Raw genomic sequence first — 23,823 nt, 5'->3', positions numbered from 1 at the left:
GTCAGACTCCCATGGGACCATGCAGGGGCATATCTGTAGACTGTCTTGAATTCAAGTTTGGTTGGACATTGCTTCTTCCCAAGTGCCTTGTGAAGAGATGAGTAAAGGGCTAATACTATCATGCCTTAATCCCATCACCGGGGAGCTGAAGGGGGAGATCTTTGTTGTGTAGAATAGACTGGCCCAGGCTTTTGTAATGGCCCATTGACAAAGGTGGGGATTATTAAGAGTGAGTTTGCTTCCTGTCTAAAAACATGTCTCTCCATTTCTGATCCAGGGAAATATAATATTCTGCCTTTTCAATATTTCCCAGGATATTTCATTTTTTTAGGAGAGGGGCGGGTGCTAACTTCCTACATTACAATTATATTTTTCAATCTTAGAAACTTTACCTCATTTCTAAATAAACAGTGGCCTTTTGAGTGCAAATCAGGGAAACCCCCAGAGACTTTTTATATGCAACTCCATCGTGTATTCACTGTATAAATAGCCTACCTTTGGATTTGTAAACAGAATACAGGTAGCCCTCGACTTACAAACCACAGTTGAGGCCAAACCTTGTTGCTAAGGAAGACAGTGTTTAAGGGAATTTTGCCCCATTTTGTGACCTTTCTTGCCATTGTTGGTAAGTGAATCGCTGCAGTTGTTAAGTTAGTATTACAGTCATTAAGTGAATCTGGCTTTATCCATTGACTGTGCTTGTCAGAAAGTCACAAAAGGTGATCCTTTGACCCAGGACACTGCAACCGTCATAAATATGAGTCAGTTGCCATGCGTCCAAATTTTGAACCCATGACCGTGCTGCAATGGTTGTAAGTGTGAAAAATGGTCATGTCACCTCTTTCAGTGCCATTATAATTTTGGTCACTAAGCAAATTGTTGTAAGCCGAGGACTATCTTGAATAGTTTCATATTAGCTCATTGAGAATGCAATTGGGATGCGCTTTTTAATATTTCTGCCATATGCTAAATAAACAAATTTCTAAACAGATTCTAGGTGTACATTTAAAAATTAGATATCAGTCATAGACAAAATATAGCCATAATAATACAGCGACATTAAAATGCACATAAAATGAAGGAGGGGCAATTTCTTTCATTTAAACAAAGGATAGTTTTTGAAACCAACTTAATGGTGCAATCTAAACCCATTGTTGGGTAATACCTCCAACCAAATTTATTCACTTTTTCAATGCCTTTTTACTGTTCTAAAAAATTAATACCCAAAAATTTCATGAACCAAACAGCGATTTTTTCCAAATGCTTCTCAGGTCTATCAGAAATGGTGTAGTGTCTCCTGCTTGGGGAGGGGGTTGGACTTAGATGACTTACAAAGTTCCTTCCACCTCTGTTAATCTGTATCTGTAACCCATTTGGATTCACCCCTTGTGATTTTTGTAAAAAAGTATTATAGGGTAGGCAAATGAGGCTGCAGAGAGAGGTCTGTTGTAGTTGCAAAATATGGAACGCTTCACGAATTTGCGTGTCATCCTTGCGCAGGGGCCATGCTAATCTTCTCTGTATCGTTCCAATTTTAGTATATGTGCTGCCGAAGCGAGCACAAACTACAGCTTGCCTTAGGAAGTATTTAAAGGTTATTCCTCCAGTTTTTCTGAAGTTATGGTGATTAGTGCCATAACTAGGATCAGGTTTTTTTCTTTCTGTATATCATATTCCAAATATTTCTTCCCATTCTAGTGTATTGCTTTCCAAACAATGAATCTACGCCTATTTTTAATTAATTTTAAAAATGACAGGCTTTATGGAGTTCCCCTAGTGCATGATGGGAGGCACCTATGCAAATAAAGTCATGCTTATATATGCTTATCTCCGCCCCGCCCCTCTTCCCCTTTTATTTCTTTTCTTCAATGGATACTATTTTTCTCGTGCATTCCTGATTCCCCCCCCCTCCCCCCCAAAAAAACACTTTGGAAAAAGTGCTGAATATAGCAAAAGAAAAAGCTGTGAAGTGTAACCTATCTGCCAGCACATACAGCCTTTCAAATACCCAGCTGCTGCTGTTCTGAAGGCCAGACAAGGAATAATGGATGGAAACCGACCAAGGAGAGATTCAACCTAGAAAACAAGGAGGAACTTTCTGACAGAACAATCAACCAATGGAACAGAAGTTGCCTTCGGAAGTTCTGGGAGCTTCATCACTTGAGGCTTTCAAGAAGAGATTGGACTGCCATTTGTCAGAAATGGTGTAGGGTCTCCTGCTTGGGTGGGGGGGGGTGGACTAGATGACCTCTAAGGTCCCTTCCAACTCTGTTAATCTGTTAAATCTGTTCTTTACACACGAGGAAGGGTCTGGCAAGGCAGTTTGCTCTGCGTGCAGATTTATACCTTCTGTGCCTTGTTTCTATAGACGAATCTGCGTGTTGCCCCCATTGCAGTGCCCATAAAAATCCCCCAACCCATCTAGTGCATCCCACCCGAAGGTCCCTAACCAGAGGCAGCCCCTCCCATCCGCTCCCCTCATTGTTTGGCTGACTCCCCCCAGCCTTCCCGCTGCATCAGATTACAGCTCCTTCCCATCGCTCCAAGTTCCATATTTTGGCTGGGAATCATGGACAGTGGAGTCCCTCCTGCTCTGGGCATTATAGAACAGGTATTCCCTCGGGGTTCATGATGGTAGGGAGAAGATTCTATACTGTCACCTTTCCGATGAAGCAAACCAATGAAAATAGTCATCCGATTAAACTTTCCCCACCCAAAATGAATAATGGTAATTTAATTGCATAGGTACGTTTACATAGAATAGAATAGAACAGAATAGAACAGAATAGAATTCTTTATTGGCCAAGTGTGATTGGGCACACAAAGAATTAGTCTTTGATGCCTATGCTCTCAGTGTACATAAAGAAAAATAAAATAGAATATATTCATCAAGAATTATAAGATAAAACACTTCGTGATAGTCATATATTAGGATGTTTCTCAATCTCAGCAACTTTTTAAGATTTTAAGGAACCAGGAGCACCCCTCAGGTGACCCTGAGGACACAGGTAAATCTCCAAGTGGCCTCAACGACTCTCTAAAAGGATGCAAATGACCAGCTGCCTGCAAGGAATATAAATCTTTCCATTCCCCCCTATTCTGTCAGTGTCTTTATGGAGATTTTCAGTCTTCTAGGTCATAGTTGTCCCAAAGGTGCTTTTTTCAAGAGGCAACTGGACTTTCTGGTTTTCCTTTGAAGATGTTTCGCTTCTCATCCAAGAAGCTTCTTCGGCTCTGACTGGATGGTGGGGAATGGAAGGATTTATACTCTTTGTAGAAAGAAAACATCCTGCAGAAAGCACAGCTCCAACTCCTCAATGAAAGACCCAGGGAGTATAAACCCTTCCATTCCCCACCATCCAGTCGGAGCCAAAGAAGCTTCTTGGATGAAAAGTGAAACGTCTTCAAAAGAAAAGAAAAAGTCCAGTTGCCTCCTGGGGGGAAAAAAAAAAGCACTTTTGTGACAACTTTTTAAGTTGGCTGGACTTCAATTTACAGGTCTGCAGGGTTAATTGAATAGATTAGATTAGATTAGAATAGAATAGAATAAGAATAGAATAAGAATAGAATAAGAATAGAATAAGAATAGAATAAGAATAGAATAAGAATAGAATAAGAATAGAATAGAATAGCACAGCATAGAATAACAGAGTTGGAAGGGACCTGGGAGGTCTTCTAGTCCAACCCCTTCTTAGGCAGGAAACCCTACACTACTTCAGACAAATGGTTATCCAACGTCTTCTTTAAAAACTTCCAGTGTCCTTTTTCTTCACCTTCTGCATTGCACTGCCTGCACGCGAGGTAACTGTTCTCACGTCACTAGTCCCTCAGGCAAGCGGGAGAGCAGCACAATCCCGTCCAAAAAACCCCGACACCAATCACACCAGGGACGACAACTGCCTTGCAAGGGGCCAGGTTCAATCCAGCCCTGCCTCCCCTCCCCGGGCTGACGTCACTTCCTGCTGGGGCGGCTCCGAGGCTGGGTCTGTCCCGTCCTTCGGGCGTTCGGGGAGCGGAGAAAGAGGGAAGGAGGTGGAGGGGTGGGAGTGGGGGTGAGGTGAGGTGAGCAGGCCGGGCAGCGATGGTGGGGCTGAAAAGGGGAGCGGCTGGAGGGCTGAGGGGGAGCCAGGAGGAGGAGGAGCTGCCTGGATCCCCCCTGGACCAGCCCTACGGGTGAGTAGGAAGAAGGCTGGAGGGTTGTGGGCGCTCCACAATTGTCTTTGTGTGTCCCTTTCTTGCATTGGATTCAGGTCCAAGGAAAGGAGCCCCTTCCCTCTGATAGACTGTCTTATCATCTGGAGGCTTGATTGCAAAAATGCAGCCTATCCAGGAAGGTTGGGAAGGCAACAGCTGTCACCCGCCCGCCACCTTATTTTGGATGATGTGTTTCCTCCTAAAGGTGGAGGTCTCATTTTTGAGAGTTAAAATTCTCAGAGTTGATTTGAGAGTTAAAATCCTCACTCAAGTCTGTTTTATTTAGACTAGAGCCTCACAAATTCCTTGGCCGGTGAGTCCCATAGATACATTACAAGCATTGCTGGTTCTTTTGTCAACTTGCACTTGGGACGTCTGTCTACCGTCTTCGATCGATCGTATTAGTGCTTTGTGCTTTTTTGATATGTCAGCTGTCTGAAGAGGTCTACTGAAAACGGAAATCTATGATTTTATATGTAATAATGTACGGTATTTTAATACAAGGGACAAGAATCATTGCATTATTTCCTGTCCATAATCTGATGGCATTCTAACATTTCACTTTTTAAACTTTTTTCCACCCTTATTTTTATTCAAAGATTGAGGAAATGGTCAGCCATCAGATGAAACCGTTTCCACCTACCTATGATGCAAACTTCCTGAGAATGATGAGTATTGTAGACCAATACAATGTCTTAACTTTGGGCATAGTCCTTATTATTTTCCTCCTTTATCCATTTTTGGGGGAATATTCATCATAACTATTAATTGGAAACTTTATTTATTTATTTATAAATTTTATAATTTTTTTACAAAACAAAATATATAAAACACTAACAACCCAAGAGTCAAACCAATCTAGACAAATTATAACTACAGCGTGGATTTTAATAAATGCTCAGGTGTCTATTCCCGCAAACCCAATCCATATCTTTAGAGCCTCGGTCTGTCCCATTCTCCCCCCCCCCCCAAAAAAAAACCCTGGTTGGTGAGAGCCAATCTATTTTTAAAGAAGGAGCGGATTGCAAAATGTAAGGCTTCATTGCATATTCTATAGAAAGCAATGGACCAATGTAACTTGATGCCTTTTGACTCAAAAATAAAACCCACAACTTTCCTCAGTGCTTCCTCTCCAGAGTGGTCAGATTGCAACATTAACAAAATATTTTCTTGTACTTTGACTATTGGAGAAGCAGGTGGCTTGCACTGACCCAGATGGTGGCCGTTTCCATTCTAAAAAACAAGTTAATGCCAATATTCCTCTTGTTAAGCAAACAGGCAGAATGACAAAACTGTACAGGGAGTTTGTAACTTATGACCATAGTTCAGCCCGAAATTTCTGTTGCTAAGCAAGACAGTTAAGTGAGTTTTGTTTCATTTCACAACCTTTCTTGCCACAGTTGCTAAGTGAAACACACAGTTGTTAAATTAACAGGGTTGGGATCTGACTTCCCCGTTGATTTCACTTGCCTGAAGGTCACAGAAGCTGATCACATGACCCTGGGAACTGCAGCGTTCATAAATATAATGGACTTGTGCAGTGTTGCTGCAGGAAAAAGTTACAGCAAAATCAGTGTGGGAGACAGGTTTACTTAACTGTGCTACTCGTTTAACAATTGCAGTGATTCACTTAACGGATGTAGCAAGAAAGGGCGAAATGGGGCAAAACTCACTTAACAAATGTTTTGCTTAGCAACAGAAATTTTGAAGTCAAATTGTGATTGAAAGTTGAGGACTACCTGTATAACCAGGCTTCATACAATAGCCTGGGCCATCTTTTGTAGCCCTGGCATTGATTGAATTGCCAGTACTTAGGAAAGATGAACCATGATGACACAGTGGTTAGAGTGCAGTACTGCAGGCTGCTTCTACTGGCTGCCGGCTGCCTGCAATTTGGCAGTTCAAATCTCACCAAGTTCAAGGTTGACTCAGCCTTCTATCCTTCCAAGGTGGATAAAATGAGGACCCACTTTGTTGGGGGCAAGATGCTGACTCTGTAAACTGCTTAGATAGGGCTGTAAAGCGCTGTGAGGCACTATATATGTCTAAGAGCTATTGCTATTGCTTGTTCATTGTTATCCCTTGGAAGATTCCAGCAATCAGCAGTTTCAAGATAAAAATACAGGCATGGAAATATAGGCATAGAAAATAGGTAGATAAAAGCTTTGTTCGTAACATCTCAATAGATCCTCCATGTTCAAGAGCAGCCTACCTCTAAAAACTATATGCCAGGAGGACGACAGGAGAGTTCTACATCTTCTCTTGTTTTTCCTGGCCACTGATGAAAATTGCTTAGGTCCAACTGGGAATTTTTTTTCAATTATTATTTTTGCAGTAAGCTGCGCTGGCCCTTGAAGCATTTGCAAAAAGAGTCTGTAAAGAGTTAAACCTTTGATTTGGGTGTGTGTGTGTGTGTAATTGTGTCTCTTGCAGAAGGATTGAAGATTGCTTGCCCCCTCTGGCCACCCCTTCCGCTAAGAGGTTTTCTCCAGCCAAACGGAAGCAATATTACATTAACCAAGCCATCCGCAACTCGGACCTCATTCCCAAGGCTAAAGGGAAGAAGAGTCTCCAGCGCCTGGAGAACAGTAAGTGGTTGTTAGGCAGGCTTAGAAACCCTTTGGTGGCTAGCTGTTACCTCTTGATTACCTATTAAATTGATCAAAATCCAAAGCAGCCTTTTCCAACTCAATGCCTTTCAAAAGTTTGAACTATTAACTTGTATCAACCACAATTACGCTGGCTGGAGAATTCTGATAGTTTGGGTCCTAGCACTTTTCAGTGATAAAAGTAGCACAGACTTTTCCAAACTTTTTCCTTCATTACCCCAAACTGCTTTTATCAAAAAGTCTTATTGACCTTTGAGGACAGGTAGTAAGTCCCTCCCTTCAGTACTGTCATAATGTCTAACGGTTGCTGAATCAATGGTCGTAATCCAAGGACTATCTATGTTATGAAAACAGTATCATTGAATGATCTTTATGTCATTTCAACAAATTTCCATTGATAATTTCAGCAATTTAGTTTGTTTTACTTTACTGTCATTACCCCTCTTACAACGAAATTGAATGCCATCTTCAATGTACATTATAACTATAAAAATAAAAACACGAACACACATTCTATATAATTGAATTGAAACCCCGATATTGCATTAATATTGCACTATACCGTAGAATTCAATATACTTACTGCCCTGGGATAGAAGATGTTTTTCAGCCTATTCGTCCTTGTTTTTATTATCCTGTACCGTCTGCCAGATGGTAATAAATTCTGCCAGATGTTCAAAAAAAAGGGTGCCCAAGATGAGATGGATCTAAGAACATTTTGAACTTTCTTAAGGCAGCGGGAGCTATATAAAGCTCAACCAATGATCCTCTAGGCCAGTGTTTCTCAACCTTGGCAACTTGAAGATGTCCGAACTTCAACTCCCAGAATTCCCCAGCCAGGGCTGGGGAATTCTGGGAGTTGAAGTTCGGACATCTTCAAGTTGCCAAGGTTGAGAAACACTGCTCTAGGCAATGACGTTGACCCTCTGGAGTGCTGTCCTATCTGCCACTGTGCAATTGGCAAATTTCCATCTTAGGAGGAGTACTCTGGCACACTTTCAAATATATTTTAGCACACAGGTCATTACCCTGTTGTGATGTAATGAGTATGTGTGTCACTACTCAAAGAAGCACCACTTTTACCCAATTTTGGATAATTGATGATCACTGGTGAATAGCTCTTCATTCAGGCCAACAAAGGCTATTATCTTCCAGACTAGTTGGGACTAGCTGTTCTCTTATTTTTATATTAAAATATAAAGGATGGACAGCCATTTGCCTGGAATGGTATGAAGATGATTAGAATAGAATAGAATAAACAGAGTTGGAAGGGACCTTGGAGATCTTCTAGTCCAACCCCCTGCCTAAGCAGGAAAACCTATACCGCTTCAGACAAATGGTTATCCAACATCTTCTTAAAAACTTCCAGTGTTGGAGCATCATACCTTCTGGAGGCACGAAGTCTTGAAGACCTCTAAGGTGCCTTCCATCCCTATTCTATGGCTGAATAGTCCAACCAAGTAACTGCTAGGGCCAATCTGACTTGATGCTACCTGAGGCGTTGAGGAATTGATCATTGAGAACCAGGCTAAGGGGATGATGCTGAACTGGGCATCAGGAGAGCTGGGTTTCAATTGATTTATTATTTATTTATTTGATTTATTTGATTTCTACACCGCCCCCTCTCCCCGAAGGGACTCGGGGCGGTGTACAGGTACCAAATTAAAAACCATACAAATAATAATAAATATAATTAAAATCGGATTAAACTTTAAACCCCTGTACAAGTTTATAAAAATTAAAAACTTAGCCTTAAGACAACCCGTGAAATTTAAAAATACAGACTGAGGTGGGAGAGCTGGAATTAGGCCAGGCCGGCTAGATTAAACAGGTGGGTTTTGAGCTTCTTGCGGAAGGAGCGGAGGTCCGTGGTTGTTCTCATATCAGGGGGAAGGTCATTCCAGAGGGTCGGGCCCATCACAGAGAAGGCCCTTCCCCTGGGCGTCGCCCGCTGGCACAGCCTAGTGGACGGCACCCGGAGGAGTCCCTCTCTATGTGAGCGGATCGGGCGAAGGGATGTGTGGGGCAGGATACGATCCCGCAAATAACTAGGTCCTGTGCCATGGAGCGCTTTGAAGATGATAATCAGCACCTTGAAACGGATTGGCTGACTTTGGATCAGTCCCTCCTTCTTAGCCCAACCTGTCTCACAGGGTGGCTGTTAGGAAAAATAGGAGAAAAGAGCACTTAGTGAGCAGTCTTAAATTTCTGTACCATACCGGTAGTCCTCAGCTTACAACTATCCATTTAACAGCTGTTCAAAGTGGCAACAAAAAAAGGGAATTACAACTGGTCCTTGCACTTGCAAGCTTCACAGCATCCCCCAAAGTCACGTGATCAAAATTTGGGCATTTGGAAACTGGCAAGTCATGTGATTGCCATGTGAGACCTTCCCAGCGTCTTCCAGTCTGTGGGGGGACCCAGATTTGCTTAATGATCCATTTAACAACTGCAGTGATTTGCTTAACAACCATAGCAAAAAAATATATCATAAAATCAGGTGAGATTCACTTACCTGCCTCGCTTAGCAACTGTGGTTCTAAGTGAAGGATTACCTGTACTTAAGGAGTACTGGCAGCATGAAGTTGAATGTGCTATGCTGCCCACTGATGTCCCTTAAAGGTTCGCTACGGGTGGTCCTCGATTTACGACCACAATTGAGCCCAAAATTTATGTGTTCAGTGAGAATGTGTTGGTTTTATCCCATTTTGCAACGTATCTTGCCATGGATTGTCTGAAACGGTATAGGGTCTCCTATTTGTCTGAAACGGTATAGGGTCTCCTGCCTAGGCAGGGGGTTGGACTAGAAGACCTCCAAGGTCCCTTCCAACTCTACTAAAAGTTAGGTTGTTAAGTGAATCCCCGCAGCTGATATAGTAACCTGGTTGTTAAGTGAACCAGGTTCCTCAATGACTTCGTTTGTCAGAAAGTTGCAAAAGGTGACTACATGACCCCGGGACACTGCAACAGTCATAAGTATGAGCCAGTTGCAAGCATTGGAATTTTGATCACATGATCATGGGGATACTTCAAAGGTTGTAACTATGGAAAAGGGTCATAACCCACTGCCGTTGTTACTTGGAACAGTCACTAAATAAACTGTTGTAAGTTGAGGATTACTTGTATTAAGGTACAGGCATGAAGTTGCACATTTCATTATTAATTTGTGTATTTCTAGCACGTTACCTAATGACCCTCCTTGAGCGGGATGACTGCGCCAGTGAAGATGGAGATCTTGCCCATCCTGCCTCTCCCAGCATTTTTACCGAGGCCTGCAACAATGAGACTTATATGAAGGTAGGGCTCTCTCTATTTTTTTCTTTAGCTGATTCCTCTTCCTTGGAGGCACACCATCTCGCTCCAAGCCCAGTTTTGCATTTTCTGTTCTTAAGTGACATCACTGGATGTGATAGAGGTTGAAACATAGCCTTCAGGTGACGAGTTAAGCCAGGAAACAAAAGGAAGCTGCTCCCAAAGGAATAGAATAGAATAGAATAGAATATTTATTTCTAAGCCGCACCCTCTCCCGAAGGACTCGGGGCGGCGTACAATAAAACAAATAAAATACGAAGTACAATACAAATCTGGACAGGACATACATATAACAAGGACGTATATAAGACGTATACAAGGAGGAGGTAGGCTGATAGCTAAAAAACAATTAAAAAGTCACAATATTTAAAAACCCCAATAAATAAATTCAATTGAATTACACTAATAAAAACCCGTCAGGGATGGGACGAGAATAAAATAAGATGAAAATGTGACATCGAATCATGTTTCAGTTTCAGTTTATTAAATTTATAAACCGCCCCCTCTCCCCGAGGGGTCATAACCCACTGCCGTTGTTACTTGGAACAGTCACTAAATAAACTGTTGTAAGTTGAGGATTACTTGTATTAAGGTACAGGCATGAAGTAATACATGTCTGTATTACAAAGGATTATAGTTTATGGGTTGAGTCCATGCTTTCACAGAAGGTTCTTTCCAATGTAACTGCTGCTAGAAGGGAGAAAGGGAGAATTGGAGTGGATTAGACCAAGCTTTGCTCCCCTTTTGGTTCCCCTAATGGGAAAAAGCTGTATACAATAAAGAAAAGTTGTATTGTCTGTGGACCTGTACCATTTCCTCTTTCACTGAAAGCAAGATAGAGCATAGAATCATAGGGCTGGAAGGGACCTTGCTGGTCTTCTAGTCCAACCCAAGACCTTATATCCTCCCAGTCAAGTGGATGTTCAGTCTGTATTTGAAAACCTCCAGTGAGGAAGCACTCACAACTTCGGGAGGCAAGCTATTCCACTGATTAAATGTTCTAACTGCCAGAAAATTGCTCCTTACTTACCATTTAGAATAAAATAGAATAACAGAGTTGGAAGGGACCTTGGAGATCTTCTAGTCCAACCCCTGCTTAGGCAGAATACTCTATGCCACTTCAGACAAATGGTCAGAAATCTTGGCCTCAATTGTGGACATATGTCGAGGATTACCTGTATGTACTTACAAGGTCTATTCTGATTCACTGTTTCCCATATCTATACACAGACCCATAAATATAATACTGTTATACAATTCAATACAATAGCAGAGTTGGAAGGGACTTCTTCTAGTCCAACCTCCTGCCTAGGCAGGAAACCCTATACCGTTTCAGACAGATGGCTATCCAACATCATCTTAAAGACTTCCAGTGTTGGGGCATTCACAACTTCTGGAGGCAAGCTGTTCCACTGATTAATTGTTCTAACTGTCAGGAAATTTCTCCGCAGTTCTAAGTTGCTTCTCTCCTTGATTAGTTTCCACCCATTGCTTCTTGTTCTACCCTCAGGTGCTTTGGAGAATAGGTTGACTCCCTCTTCTTTGGGGCAGCCCCTGAGATACTGGAACACTGCTGTCATGTCTCCCTACTTCTAGGTTGGGCCTTTTTTGTTTAACAAGCTTCCATCCTTTATTTCTTGTCCTGCCCTCTGGTGCTCTGGAGAATAAGTCAATCCCCTCTTCTCTATGACAGCAGAGCTCTGTGTTTTTCTGCTCTGGGTTCTGCCCCCTTTTGTCCTATGCCAGCCAAAGTCTGGCCCTAATGTTTAGCAAAAGCAGAAATTGAAATCCATCTGGAAGGCTCCTGGTTGGGGGAAGGCTGGAGTAATTAGCTAGTTTTGTTCCTCAAAGAAGAATTGAGTGGCAGGCCTCTAGGAATGAATCCCAGGTAGTTTTTTTTTTAATTAACTTTTAAATTAAAAAGGGGGTGTTATCCAGGAGGGCTGCTTGTGCTGGATGTCCTGAAGTGGTGCACCCACAACTTGGTGATGTAACATGTGGAGGAATAATACAATACAATACAATAGTAGAGTTGGAAGGGACCTTGGAGGCCTTCTAGTCCAACCCCCTGCCTAGGCAGGAAACCCTATACCGTTTCAGACAGATGGCTATCCAACATCTTCTTAAAGACTTCCAGTGTTGGGGCATTCACAACTTCTGGAGGCAAGCTGTTCCACTGATTAATTGTTCTCACTGTCAGGAAATTTCTCCTCAGTTCTAAGTTGCTTCTCTCCTTGATTAGTTTCCACCCATTGCTTCTTGTTCTACCCTCAGGTGCCTTGGAGAATAGTTTGACTCCCTCTTCTTTGTGGCAACCCCTGAGATATTGGAACAATGCTATCATGTCTCCCCTAGTCCTTCTTTCTCTTAAGCTAGACATACCCAGTTCCTGCAACCGTTCTTCATATGAGCAGGATGGAACCATTCTTCGAATGAGCAGGATGGAAGGGAGTGTTATGTGGAGAAAAATAATGGCATATTCCTGGATAAAGTGTTGCTTAGTCACACTTCAGGCATTCTTACTCTGCAGTACATGGATGGTGTTAGGTTTTTCTTATAATGTGCCATGTAAACAAAGGTCTTTGTGCAAACCTGGGCATTAGACGACTGGGAACAAGGTTGTGATTTGGAAGGTGAGGTAAGGAAAATGACACTCCCTGCTAAGAGAATGAGGAACAAAGCTGCAAAAACATGACTCAGTCAGAGAGGCAGAGTGGTGTAGCAGTTAGGATGTTCAACTCTCAGCAGGGTGACCTGATTGCAGCTACTGTATTCTCTCCCAACCCAAAGTTATCCAGTGGAGTTTTTCACAGAGTTGTTGTGAAATCAAACTGAAAGAATCATAGGGATTGGAATGGAAGTTGAAGGTCTTCTAATCTGGCCCAGGAATCCTCAAACCCTCCAGGCAAAACCTTTGCTTGAAAACCTCCCCATGAGTCCACGAGCAGGCTTGTTCCACTGCCTACTACAGAGGCCTTCAAACTTGGCAACTTTAAGACTTGTGGACTTCAACTCTGAGAATTCTCCAGCCAGTATAGCTGGCTGGAGAATTCTCAGAGTTGAATCCACAAGTCTTAAAGTTGCCAAGTTTGGGGACCCCGGGCCTAATAGATCTCACGAACAAGAGATTCCTCCTTAGTTTGAGTTTGGAACTCCCTTTTTTTGAAATCTCCACTTGTTAATTCTTCTGAATCCTCATCCTCTTCCCTGCCACAGCCCTTCAAGTACAGGTAATCCAACAATTTATGACCAGTCACTTAGCAACTGTTCAAAGTTACAACAAATCGCCCTAGGGATACTTATGACTAAGTTCCAGAGTCTTATGACTCTGTTCCAGAGTCATAAGGGGCAGCTGACTCTGGCCAGCTGCCCGTCCCCAATCACAATCATTTCGGACACTCAGCAACCATCCCTCATATGCAGCCATTCACGTGACCACATTTTATGTTCTTGTCGAAATCTAGCATTTACTTCAGGTTTTTGGCAAAACTGGTCAAAAGCAAACAATTGATTCACTTAATGACTGTGGCATTGGCTTTACGACTGGCCACAAAAAATATAAATTCAGGTTGGTCGTGTGATGACCTGCTTTTCGATCATCACAATTTACAAGCAGGCTCCATTACGGCCATAACTTGAGGACCACCTGTATTGGGAGACCACTGCCATGTCTCCCCTTAGTCGTCTCTTATTTTGGTTTATTATAGCTAGATCCTTTGACGGCTGTTCATAGGATTTAGCCCTCAAGAGTCTCACCCTATATGTTACTTCTAGTTCCTCAACATCCTTCTTCCATTTTGGGGCAAGTAAAATTGGATTCAGTGCTATGAGTACTGTCCTCACTGTCGTTTGTATCTAGAGAAAACACGGAATATACAGTAAATATACAAGGACAGTTTTCCCCCATGCCATCACTCTGCTAAACAACTAATTCCCACAACACTGTCAAACTATTTAGTGAAACTGTATTAATATTTTTCTTCTCATCTTTCCTATTACCTATCTCCTTTTCTATTACCTATCTCCTTATATCCCTATAACTTGTTGCTTGTATCTTTACTATTTATATTTATTTAGTTTCCTGGTATGATTTATGTTGATTCTATCACTAAGTGTTGTATCTTATGAATTATGATATGTACTTTTATGATGACTATGATCATGATTTATCACTTATAGCTTTTGCAATATGTACAATGAAAGCTTAGCACAGAAGGCAAATTCCTTGTGTGTTCAATCACACGTGGCCAATAAAGTGTTGGAAGAAATGTCCTTCTGGATTCAGCTCCAAGTGGGGAAAAAGACACTGGAGACATGGAGGTTGCTTGGAAAGATGGTTTTAATGGTGAGGCTTGAGGTCCTGAACAGAAAAGGGGGAATCACATGCTTCAATGTTGGTGGAGAAGAAGAGAAGGGAAGAGAAGAGCAGAGAGTGAAGAAGGGCTTGCAGGGCTTTTTATAATCTGTTCGGCCCCACCTATGTGTTTCCTGTTCCTGTGTAAGAAATGTATTCTGATTGGTTGCCAGACTCCCATGGGCCCGTGCAAGGGCAACCCTCTAGGCTGAGTTTTGAATCCAGGTTTGGTTGAGTTATCAGATGCCTTGTGATCAGTTGAGTAAAAGGCAATATTATCCTGCCTTAATCCCATCACTCTGGAGTTGAAGAGGAGAACTCTTTATTATGTAAAGTGGACTAGCTTGGCCTTCTTAATGGCCTATTGACAAAGTGAGGATGGATAGGAAGCTGCAGGAATTTACTTTGTGTTTAAAATGTGTTTCTCCCTTTTTCACATCCAGGAAAATATAATATTCTGCCTTTTCAATATTTCCTAGGATATTTCATTTTTCTGGGAGAGGGCTGGGTGCTAACTTCCTACAAAAGAATTCTATTCTATTCTATTCTATTTTATTTTATTCATATTAATAATAAGGAAGATCAGAAAAGAGATCAGGGCTAGCTAAAATACTTCATCCCCCAAATATTTTTTCTAGCTTGCGCAAACAAAGAGAAGAGCAGTCTGGAATTGGATGTCTTCTATCAAAGAAGAAGCTATGTGTTGGCAAAATCTAGCAAACTGTCCCTGTCTCAAACTCTCGATATATATATATAATGCTAAACAAATATTTCCTCAAACTTGGTTTATTGACCAAATCAGCTAAGTTTGTACAGTATAAACACATCAAGACATACAACTTAAATCAAAACTGAGAAGCTACTTTGGGCTTAATGCGGTACAGAACATTAGTTTACGTGTATTTATGTGGATTAATCAGCTGTGAGTTAGTAAACACATGTAATAAATAGAATCTTTTTTAAAATTTCCCTTTGAAATGAAAACATCCAATCCTTTCCACTTATCTTACCACCCTTAATTTAATAAGGTAAAAAGCATCCCTTGCTGGAGTCATCAATTAAGTGGTTGATGCATGCAGCCCTGTGTGATCCAGAGGTAAATTTGCTTTGATTACTGCAGATGGCAAAGGGGAGGAACTGTAAATGGGTTTATATTATGTGTTTATACGTCCCTTAGATCTGGAATGATTTCATGAACCGGTCCGGGGAAGAACAAGAGCGAGTCCTTCTGTATTTAGAAGAGGAGGCTTCGAAAAAACCAAAAAACAAATTGCCTGATAAAACTCAAATCAAATGGAAAGGTACGGAAAAGACATTATGAGCAAAAAGGACAATATGGGCAAAAATATGCAAGGACATTATAGGCAAAAAGAAGTCTCTGTCTTCCTTCAGTATAGTTTAAACCAGGGGTATCCAACCTTGGCAACTTTAAGACTTGTGGACTTCAACTCCCAGAGTTCCTCAGTCATCTCTGGGTATTGAGGTCCACAAGTCTTAAAGTTGCCAAGGTTGGAGACCCCCGGTGTCTTGCCTGTAAGCCATCTTTTCTTTTTGGACTTCAGGCCTGCCACACGCTCTACTGTGCGAAACTAGGAAGGGGGTTTATGTGGAGTTGGGTGATATGTAGCCATAATAATATTCTTCTTAGAAAGTCAAGGCTATCTTTTGTCTCTGCACCTGGCCGGAACTGGATGGGTGGACTCTGTCTTCGTGGCAGTGGAAGATTGGACCATGTGATGAACTTATGGGTGTTGGGGCAGGATCTTGAACTTTCAACTGGGTGGGAAAACCTGGAAGCTTTCAGATTCGGGTTTTCCCAGGAAACTCAAGCCTCTGAGTTTTATTTCGTTGGAGGTGTTTTTTGGAACCCTGACATTAACCCGAATCGGACACCAGTTTAAAGCACCGGACATAAATCAGGGAGTTTGAACAGGAGGAAGTGAAGGCTTTTGGTCTTTCTAGTTAAGAATAGCAATAGCATTTCTTGGACTAATATCATAGTGCTTTACAGTCCTCTCTCAAACTATTTACGGAGTCAGCCTATTGCCCCCAACAATCTGGATCCTCATTTTACCGGTTGGAAGGCTGAGTCAACCTTGAGCCAGCCAGGATCAAACCCCTTGGCAGTGGGAATGCAGAGTTAGCCTGCAATACTGTATTCTGACCACCATGGCTCTTTATGAATGGAACATCCATATCCAAGACCACAGTCTACCTGTGAAAATCAATCCAACACTTAGAACTTGTAGGCTTCCAAAATGTATTGGCTTTGCCCCGGAGGAATGAGATATGCTTCCAGGATTATTTGGTGTATTTTTTTGTTACATTTTTTCCCCTGTCTCTTTTCTTCCCTATTGTTACAGAGCATCTTCCGTTCACACCCAAAGACTGTTTTCAACGCATCAGCCGACGCTTACGAACCACCCTGAAACGAAGTCGGATTCCCATGGTACGTTCTTTAGGCAGCAACAGAAGTGGTTTATTCAGGTAGTCCTCAACTTATGACTGGTTGCTTAGTGATCGTTGAAAGTTACAACAGGCTACTTTTGTCCTGGATTCAGAGTTCCAACAGCTGCCACCCCACAGTCACATGAATGCATTTTGGGTGCCCAGCAACTAGCCTGCATTTATGACCATTTGCAGCATCTCAGGGCAGAGGTGGTATGCTCACTCGAACCGGTGTGAACCGATAGTGGCGGTGGCACAAGGCTCCGCCCACACTCCCTGATGTCATCAAGGACCTTCTGAGCAAGCGCTCCCGCTACCAAACCAGTAGTGAAGAAAATAGAATACCATCTCTATCCCAGGGTCATATGACCACGATTGAAGTTAATAAATAACCAGTGATTATTTTCAGTTTCCAGCAAAAAACCTCTATTGTAGACAGTGAATTCACTTAATGACTGCATATTCATTTAACCATGATGATTCACTTAAGGACTGCTGTAAAAAATAAAATTGGCAATGGTCACATGATGACTCACTTAATGACTGGCACAACTTAACGATTGTAATTTTGGATTCAATTGTGTTTGTAAATCAAGGACTATCTGTACTGAGGGCTCATTTCAGAGCCTGGTTTGTTTACAAAATAAGTAAAGTACTATCCTCCCTTGGCAAATAAACTTCTGATTCTAGCCTGTACAGGCAGTTCTCAACTTATAGCGGTTTGTTTAGTGACCGTTTGAAGTTACAACTTCATTCGAAAAAGTGAATTATGACAGCTTTTCACACTTATGACTGTTGCAGCATCTCCGTGATCAAAATTCAGGCACTTGGCAACTGACTTATATTTATGACGGTTGCGGTGATCATCTTTTTCCACCTTCTGACAAGCAAAGTCAATGGCGAAGCCAGATTCATTTAACAACCATGTTACTAAGTTAACAACTGCAGTGATTCACTTAACAACTCAGGCAAGAAAAGTGGTAAAGTGGAGCAAAGTGCACTTAACTGTCTCTCTTAGCAACAGACATTTTGGGCTCAATTGCAGTCCTACGTTGAGGACTGTGTGTAAATGCACAGCAATTCCTGCTTGACCATTTTTCTCTCTTCCCCAGTGAGTTTATCACTATACTAGCTATTAACCTGGCGTTGCCTGGGTATTTGTTTATCCCAATTCTGTATTAGACATTCACAAATGTCCAGACCAAACGTAATTTCTAATGTTAGATTTTCCCCTTTACCAGAGGGAGACCCCTTGTGAAGCTGTTACCATGGCAACTCCACTGCTCTGTACAGTAGAAACCATTTTAAGGCAGTACAGTAGAAGACATTTTAAGGCACAACAGGCTGTATCTTAACAGAACACACACCCTGAGAGGTGTTAGGGGTATCTTACCCCCACAGTATTTGTTTCCAGAGAATACCAAGTTTGGTTGAAATTGCTGGAGGTGTTCCAGAGTTATGCTGGAACATACACACATACAGCGATATATACATAAGAGTATCCTGCCTTTCTAGAAAGATCTTGTGATGGGATTGGCTGACACTGCTGAACTGCAACATCTTGTCCCTTTTATTTTTGTTTTGTTTTGTTTTGTGCTTTTTCCTGGATCTTTGCCAAAGACTTGTGAGATAGACCTGTAACTTACGCCCATAATACAGAGAGGAAAACTGAGGATGAAAACAATCTCACTTTATGGGGCCTCTTGTGAATTGGAAGCATAAGTGAGGTCTGAACTGGAGGCTTTCTGATCAATAGCTCTGTTTGCAAACCACTCTGTTTGTTTCTAGTCTTTGACTGTAATAAAGTTGATTGGATTGATTGATTGATTGGTTGAACCACTCTGTTGCAGCAGTAAATATATGAGTAGAGTAAGTAAATTGCTGCTTCTTGTTACAGATTGTAGATCAGTATTTTTCAACCTCGGCAATTTTAAGATGTTTGGATTTGAACTCCCAGGGAGTTGAAGTCCAACCATCTTAAAATTGTCATAGTTGAAAAATCACCAGTGTCGATTTTCTGTGTTGTAGATTGAAAGATACAGCTTGTTGTTTTTTACAGGAAACCCTGGAAGGCTTGGAGGAAGAGTTGCTGGCCTTTTTCTCCACTAACCCTCAAGCTGTCTACACAGCTATGATGGACAACAGGTAACTATTGCTGACTGCCATTCTCAGCAATGACTTCAGTGGCATTTAGCACGCAAAGTTTGACCAGACCATCAACTAGTGTGTGTATTTTGAATGTTGAAAGCCGATTAGGATGTTGTCCTCAAATGGCCACCAGGGGAGTTTACAAAATAGCACTGGGACGGGCTTAATCAGTCACCAAGGTCTCAATACAATACAATACAATAGTAGAGTTGGAAGGGACCTTGGAGGTCTTCTAGTCCAACCCCCTGCCTAGGCAGGAAACCCTATACCGTTCCAGACAAATGGCTATCCAACATCTTCTTAAAGACTTCCAGTGTTGGGGCATTCACAACTTCTGGAGGCAAGCTGTTCCACTGATTAATTGTTCTAACTGTCAGGAAGTTTCTCCTCAGTTCTAAGTTGCTTCTCTCCTTGATTAGTTTCCACCCATTGCTTCTTGTTCTACCCTCAGGTGCCTTGGAAAATAGTTTGACTCCCTCTTCTTTGTGGCAACCCCTGAGATATTGGAACACTGCTATCATGTCTCCCCTAGTCCTTCTTTCTCTTAAACTAAACATACCCAGTTCCTGCAACAGTTCTTCCTATGTTTTAGTCTCCAGTTCCCTAATCCTCTTGGTTGCTCTTCTCTGCACTCTTTCTAGAGTCTCCACATCTTTTCTACATCGTGGTGACCAGAACTGAATGCAGTATTCCAAGTGTGGCCTTACCAAGGCATTATAAAGTGGTATTAACCCTTCACGTGATCTTGATTCTATCCCTCTGTTGATGCAGCCTAGGACTGTTGGCTTTTTTGGCAGCTGCTTCACACTGATGGCTCATATTTAAATGGTTGTCCGCTAAGATTCCAACCACCTATTCTGTACCTGTGCATTTCATTTTTGTTGCCTAAATGTAGAACCTTACTCTTTTCACCATTGAATTTCATTTTATTAGATAGTGCCCCCAAGGTCTCCTCTGACACCCTAGAATGCTCGTCATCTCCCCAACTTCTTTTCATTTTCTGGGTAATTCCCTACCAGACCACTCTGTCCTTTTTTAGTTACTGAACCTGCCTGTGGAATTTAGAGACTTTTTAATATATAAATGAAGATATTGCTCGAGGCCTGACTCCTCATTTTGTGAGCTTCTCATTTCCTTTTTAAGTTAAAATAATTTATGATAATGATCGTAGTAGTAATTAGGTAAGGATGAGTAGGAAGCCTACTGAGTGCCAAGGGAACTATCCAAAATCACTATTTTTTGTTCTCATTTGAATTTTCAAACTCTCTGGATTTGTCTCTGGCCAATTTGACATCCTCCTTTTTACATTACAAAGAATTTTGGAGGCTTTTTCTGCAAAACCAAAATGGCTGTCCAATCTCTTCTTAAAAACCTCCAGTGATGGACCATTCACAACCTCTGATGGCAACCCGTTCCACTGGTTAATTGTTCTGCCAGGAAATGTCTCCTTAGTGCTAGAGGAGGCTCGCCCCAAATGATGTATGAAATAGCCAGGTGAGGCCTCACAGCTGCTTGACAAGGGGGGGAAAAATGGCCTTGTTGAAAAGTGATACGATCTGGGGGAGCACCAAAAGGCCATATACAACACCCACAATGTGGTTGACATGTTACAAAGCTATTTTTTTAAAAAAACAATGAAATAACTTAAGAAGCAGAGGAACTAAAGTATAAAAATGATGGAAAAGGTAATTCTCAGCGTCATTTCTTTGCTGCCTTTCTTTCTTTCTTTCTTTCTTTCTTTTTCGTTTTATACTGTTCCTCTGGCACCTTCTCTTTTTAGGAATCTCATAGCAAAGAGAGACTGTGAAGTTAAGACAGCCTATCCAACATTCATTCATTCATTCATTCATAGCTGATCTCCTGTTTTTTGCCATTCTCACCAAGAAGGACTCCCCTGTTCATAGAATAAGTGAAGCCAGCGGACAAATGCTGTGCTCAAGCCTTTTCTGGTGACTGCTTTCCATAGAAAATAGCAATAGCCATAGTATTAGTACTTAGACTTATATACCACTTGACAATGCTTTACAAGCTCTCTCTAAGCGGTTTACAGAGTTAGCCTCCAACAATTGGGTCCTCATTTTACCGACCTTGGAAGGCTGGGTCAACTTTGAGTCAGTTAGCATTGAACTCCTGGCAGTGGGCAGAGTCAGCCTCTAATACTGCATTGTAATCACTGCACCACCATGACAAGCTTCCAAGGCTATGCAGGCACTTCTTGACAAGTTTCATTCTTGTGATGGCTGAAGTGTATTAGCCAAATCACAATGCCCTGGCAGGCAAGAGATATAGCAAGCTTGAGACTGAGCAGTAGAATTAATTAGCTAGATCTGTGACAGATAAGGTGGCATTGTCCAGCTGTTTTAGACTCCCTATGCCGCAATTGCTCACTATCCTTTATATTGGCTGGGAATGAGAGAGAGAGAAAGTACAAACCATTTCGAGCTTTAGATCATCTTTTCAAAGGCGACATCTGGGATGCTAGGCTTACAGGTATCCCTTTCTGTTTCGTCCTATTCTTCTCAACAAATACTAGTTCCCCAGGCAACTGCCAGGTGTTCTACAGCCATCTTTTTCAACCATGGCAACCTTTAACCTCCACCCAACTGGACAATTTTGGGAATTGAAGTCCGTACATGTTCAAAGTTGCCAATGTTGAAACACGTTCTTCTACGTCTGTCCCACACACACTGCCTTAGAGTTAGAATTAACTCCACTATCAGTGATAATTACTATAGAAACTTTGAATGAGTATTGCCTAGGGCAGCGGTTCTCAGTCCTTTCTTCACCATGGATCCCCTTTAAATAACTTTTGTGGCCACAGATCCCCAAGACTTAACTTGAGATTTAAAGCACTTCTTGTTGCTGTTAGTTGCAAAGTCGCATCTGACCAATCGCGACCCCTTGGACAATGTCCTCCAGGCCTTCCTGTCCTCTACCATCCTCTGGAGTCCATTTAAGCTCACACCGACTGCTTTGGTGACTCCATCCAGCCACCTCATTCTCTGGTTTCCCCTTCTTTTGCTCTCAATCTTCCCCAGCATTAGGCTCTTCTCCAGTGAGTCCTTCCTTAAAGCACTAGACTGCATCAAATATTCATGGACCCCCTGTGACAATATCGCAGGCCTCTAGGGGTCCACGGACCACAGGTTGAGGACCACTGTTGAGGACCTAGACTACTGTTCTAGGTAGCCTTTTAAAGTGGGTAAGGTTTGATGTACTGTTATGTTTCTTCACCCAGCCTGATCTCTCTGGGAAGAGAATCCTTTGCCATCTCCCTGGCTTCTCAGATAAATGTGCTTCATGTGCAAATAAGATGAAAGCTATCCGAAAGAATTTCCCCTCCACGGATTCCTAAGTGCAGCTGTTAAATGCCATTTTCTCTCTTTCTTGCAGCTTTGAACGGCTGCTCCTTCATGCCCTCTGCCAGTACATGGACCTCGTCTCTGCCAGTGAGTAACTACATTTTAATATGCATGTGTATTTTTATATTTTTAAGCTTACTTGCTGTTGGTTTATTGCTATCTCTCCCAACCAGTAAGGGCTAGGCCACAAGGAGCTGCCTCCCAGTTTACAATCTAGCCTTCCAGGCAGATGGTTAATCGGGCCCTTTTTCCAAACCCATTTAAAGGGACAGTGCAAACCTTTAGTAAGAAGATTCTCAAATTCTTGATTAAAATTGTAGCAAAAAATACAGTAGTTTCAATATAGGTTGTAGATAGCTTGGCTATCTAGCAAATGTCTCCGTAAATATAAAGAGCAGAATTTCAAAACTAATAAAGCAAAGAGCAACTTCATGGAAGGATTCAAAACTGCCATCCCTCATAGTTTGGAGATGCCATCTTTGAAGCAGCATGACCTCCTTCCAAGATATTTTTTGTTCAGTTTTGAACATGTACATGCTGTCCTATTGTTTTATCATTCCTGGGGCAGTTTCTATCAAAGATGCTGATAGGAAGCAGAGATAAGCTTTCTGCAGCCACAAAAGATAATAGATGTTTAACGGGGTGTGTGATCAATGGGGGATCCACTGAGGAAGGCTATAAATAGCGTATGTTTGGAGTATTGCAAGCTATTGTGGATATTCTGGACCAGATCTTCCTCCAAGGATGCTAGCAGTGAGTGGTAACATTCAAAAGCAGGGATCTTCCAGCAACAGGCAAGATCTCAATTACATTGGCCTCCTTAAAGTTGTGTCCAGATTTGCATGGTATGCTGGACTGCTGGCCAAAAAGAGAGGATCAGTTTATACCCAAACAGTTTAAGAGTTTTATGAAATTTTGTTGTGCTGTCCTACTCAACCATATCCTGCAATATTAAATAAATAAATAAAAAGGGGGGGGGGATGTTTAGATATCTTATTAATTGATTTTTTTTTTAGAATATGTTATAAAAGGGTAACTATTGGAGGTTTATTGGAATAGTTAATGAATGCCAGTAGGTGGTTGTGTCTTTAAATACAAATGATTCCAGATAAAAGCACGTTTAAATAATTCTAGTTAAAGGAGAATGGTGGTACATTGATAGTAAAATACATAAAGATTTTTTATTTTAAATGTACAATTCAATGTGAAGGAAGTATAAATAATGATTGTGGTAGTAACACACGAAATCGATTTGTAACCAATTGACACGCTTTCTACAAGATGTAATGAAGGATGATTCTTTTTTTGTGTGTCCTTGTTTAATTAAAACAATAACAATTTTGGAAAAAAAAGGAAGGTAACATAGGATTAAGTTTTTCTGGTCACCTGCAGATTT

The 23,823-nt window shown here is 41.7% G+C and overlaps 1 protein-coding gene across 1 annotated transcript in view; it reads left to right on the top strand.

Moving 5' to 3' along the window:
* Positions 1–4,020: 4,020 nt before the first annotated feature.
* Positions 4,021–23,823, top strand: part of R3HDM4 (R3H domain containing 4) — a 28,985-nt gene continuing 9,182 nt past the window's right edge. Inside the window, exons 1-7 of the mRNA XM_081960154.1 lie at positions 4,021–4,173; positions 6,628–6,782; positions 9,982–10,100; positions 15,647–15,770; positions 16,833–16,918; positions 18,977–19,062; positions 22,459–22,514. Of these exons, the coding sequence (XP_081816280.1) occupies positions 4,082–4,173; positions 6,628–6,782; positions 9,982–10,100; positions 15,647–15,770; positions 16,833–16,918; positions 18,977–19,062; positions 22,459–22,514 (718 nt within the window). The 5' untranslated portion in view covers positions 4,021–4,081. The remainder of the gene's footprint in view (positions 4,174–6,627; positions 6,783–9,981; positions 10,101–15,646; positions 15,771–16,832; positions 16,919–18,976; positions 19,063–22,458; positions 22,515–23,823) is intronic.

Source organism: Natrix helvetica, assembly GCF_964273705.1.
Source record: "Natrix helvetica genome assembly, chromosome: 1".
NCBI lineage: Eukaryota > Metazoa > Chordata > Lepidosauria > Squamata > Natricidae > Natrix > Natrix helvetica.
This window is presented reverse-complemented; position numbering and strand designations above follow the sequence as displayed.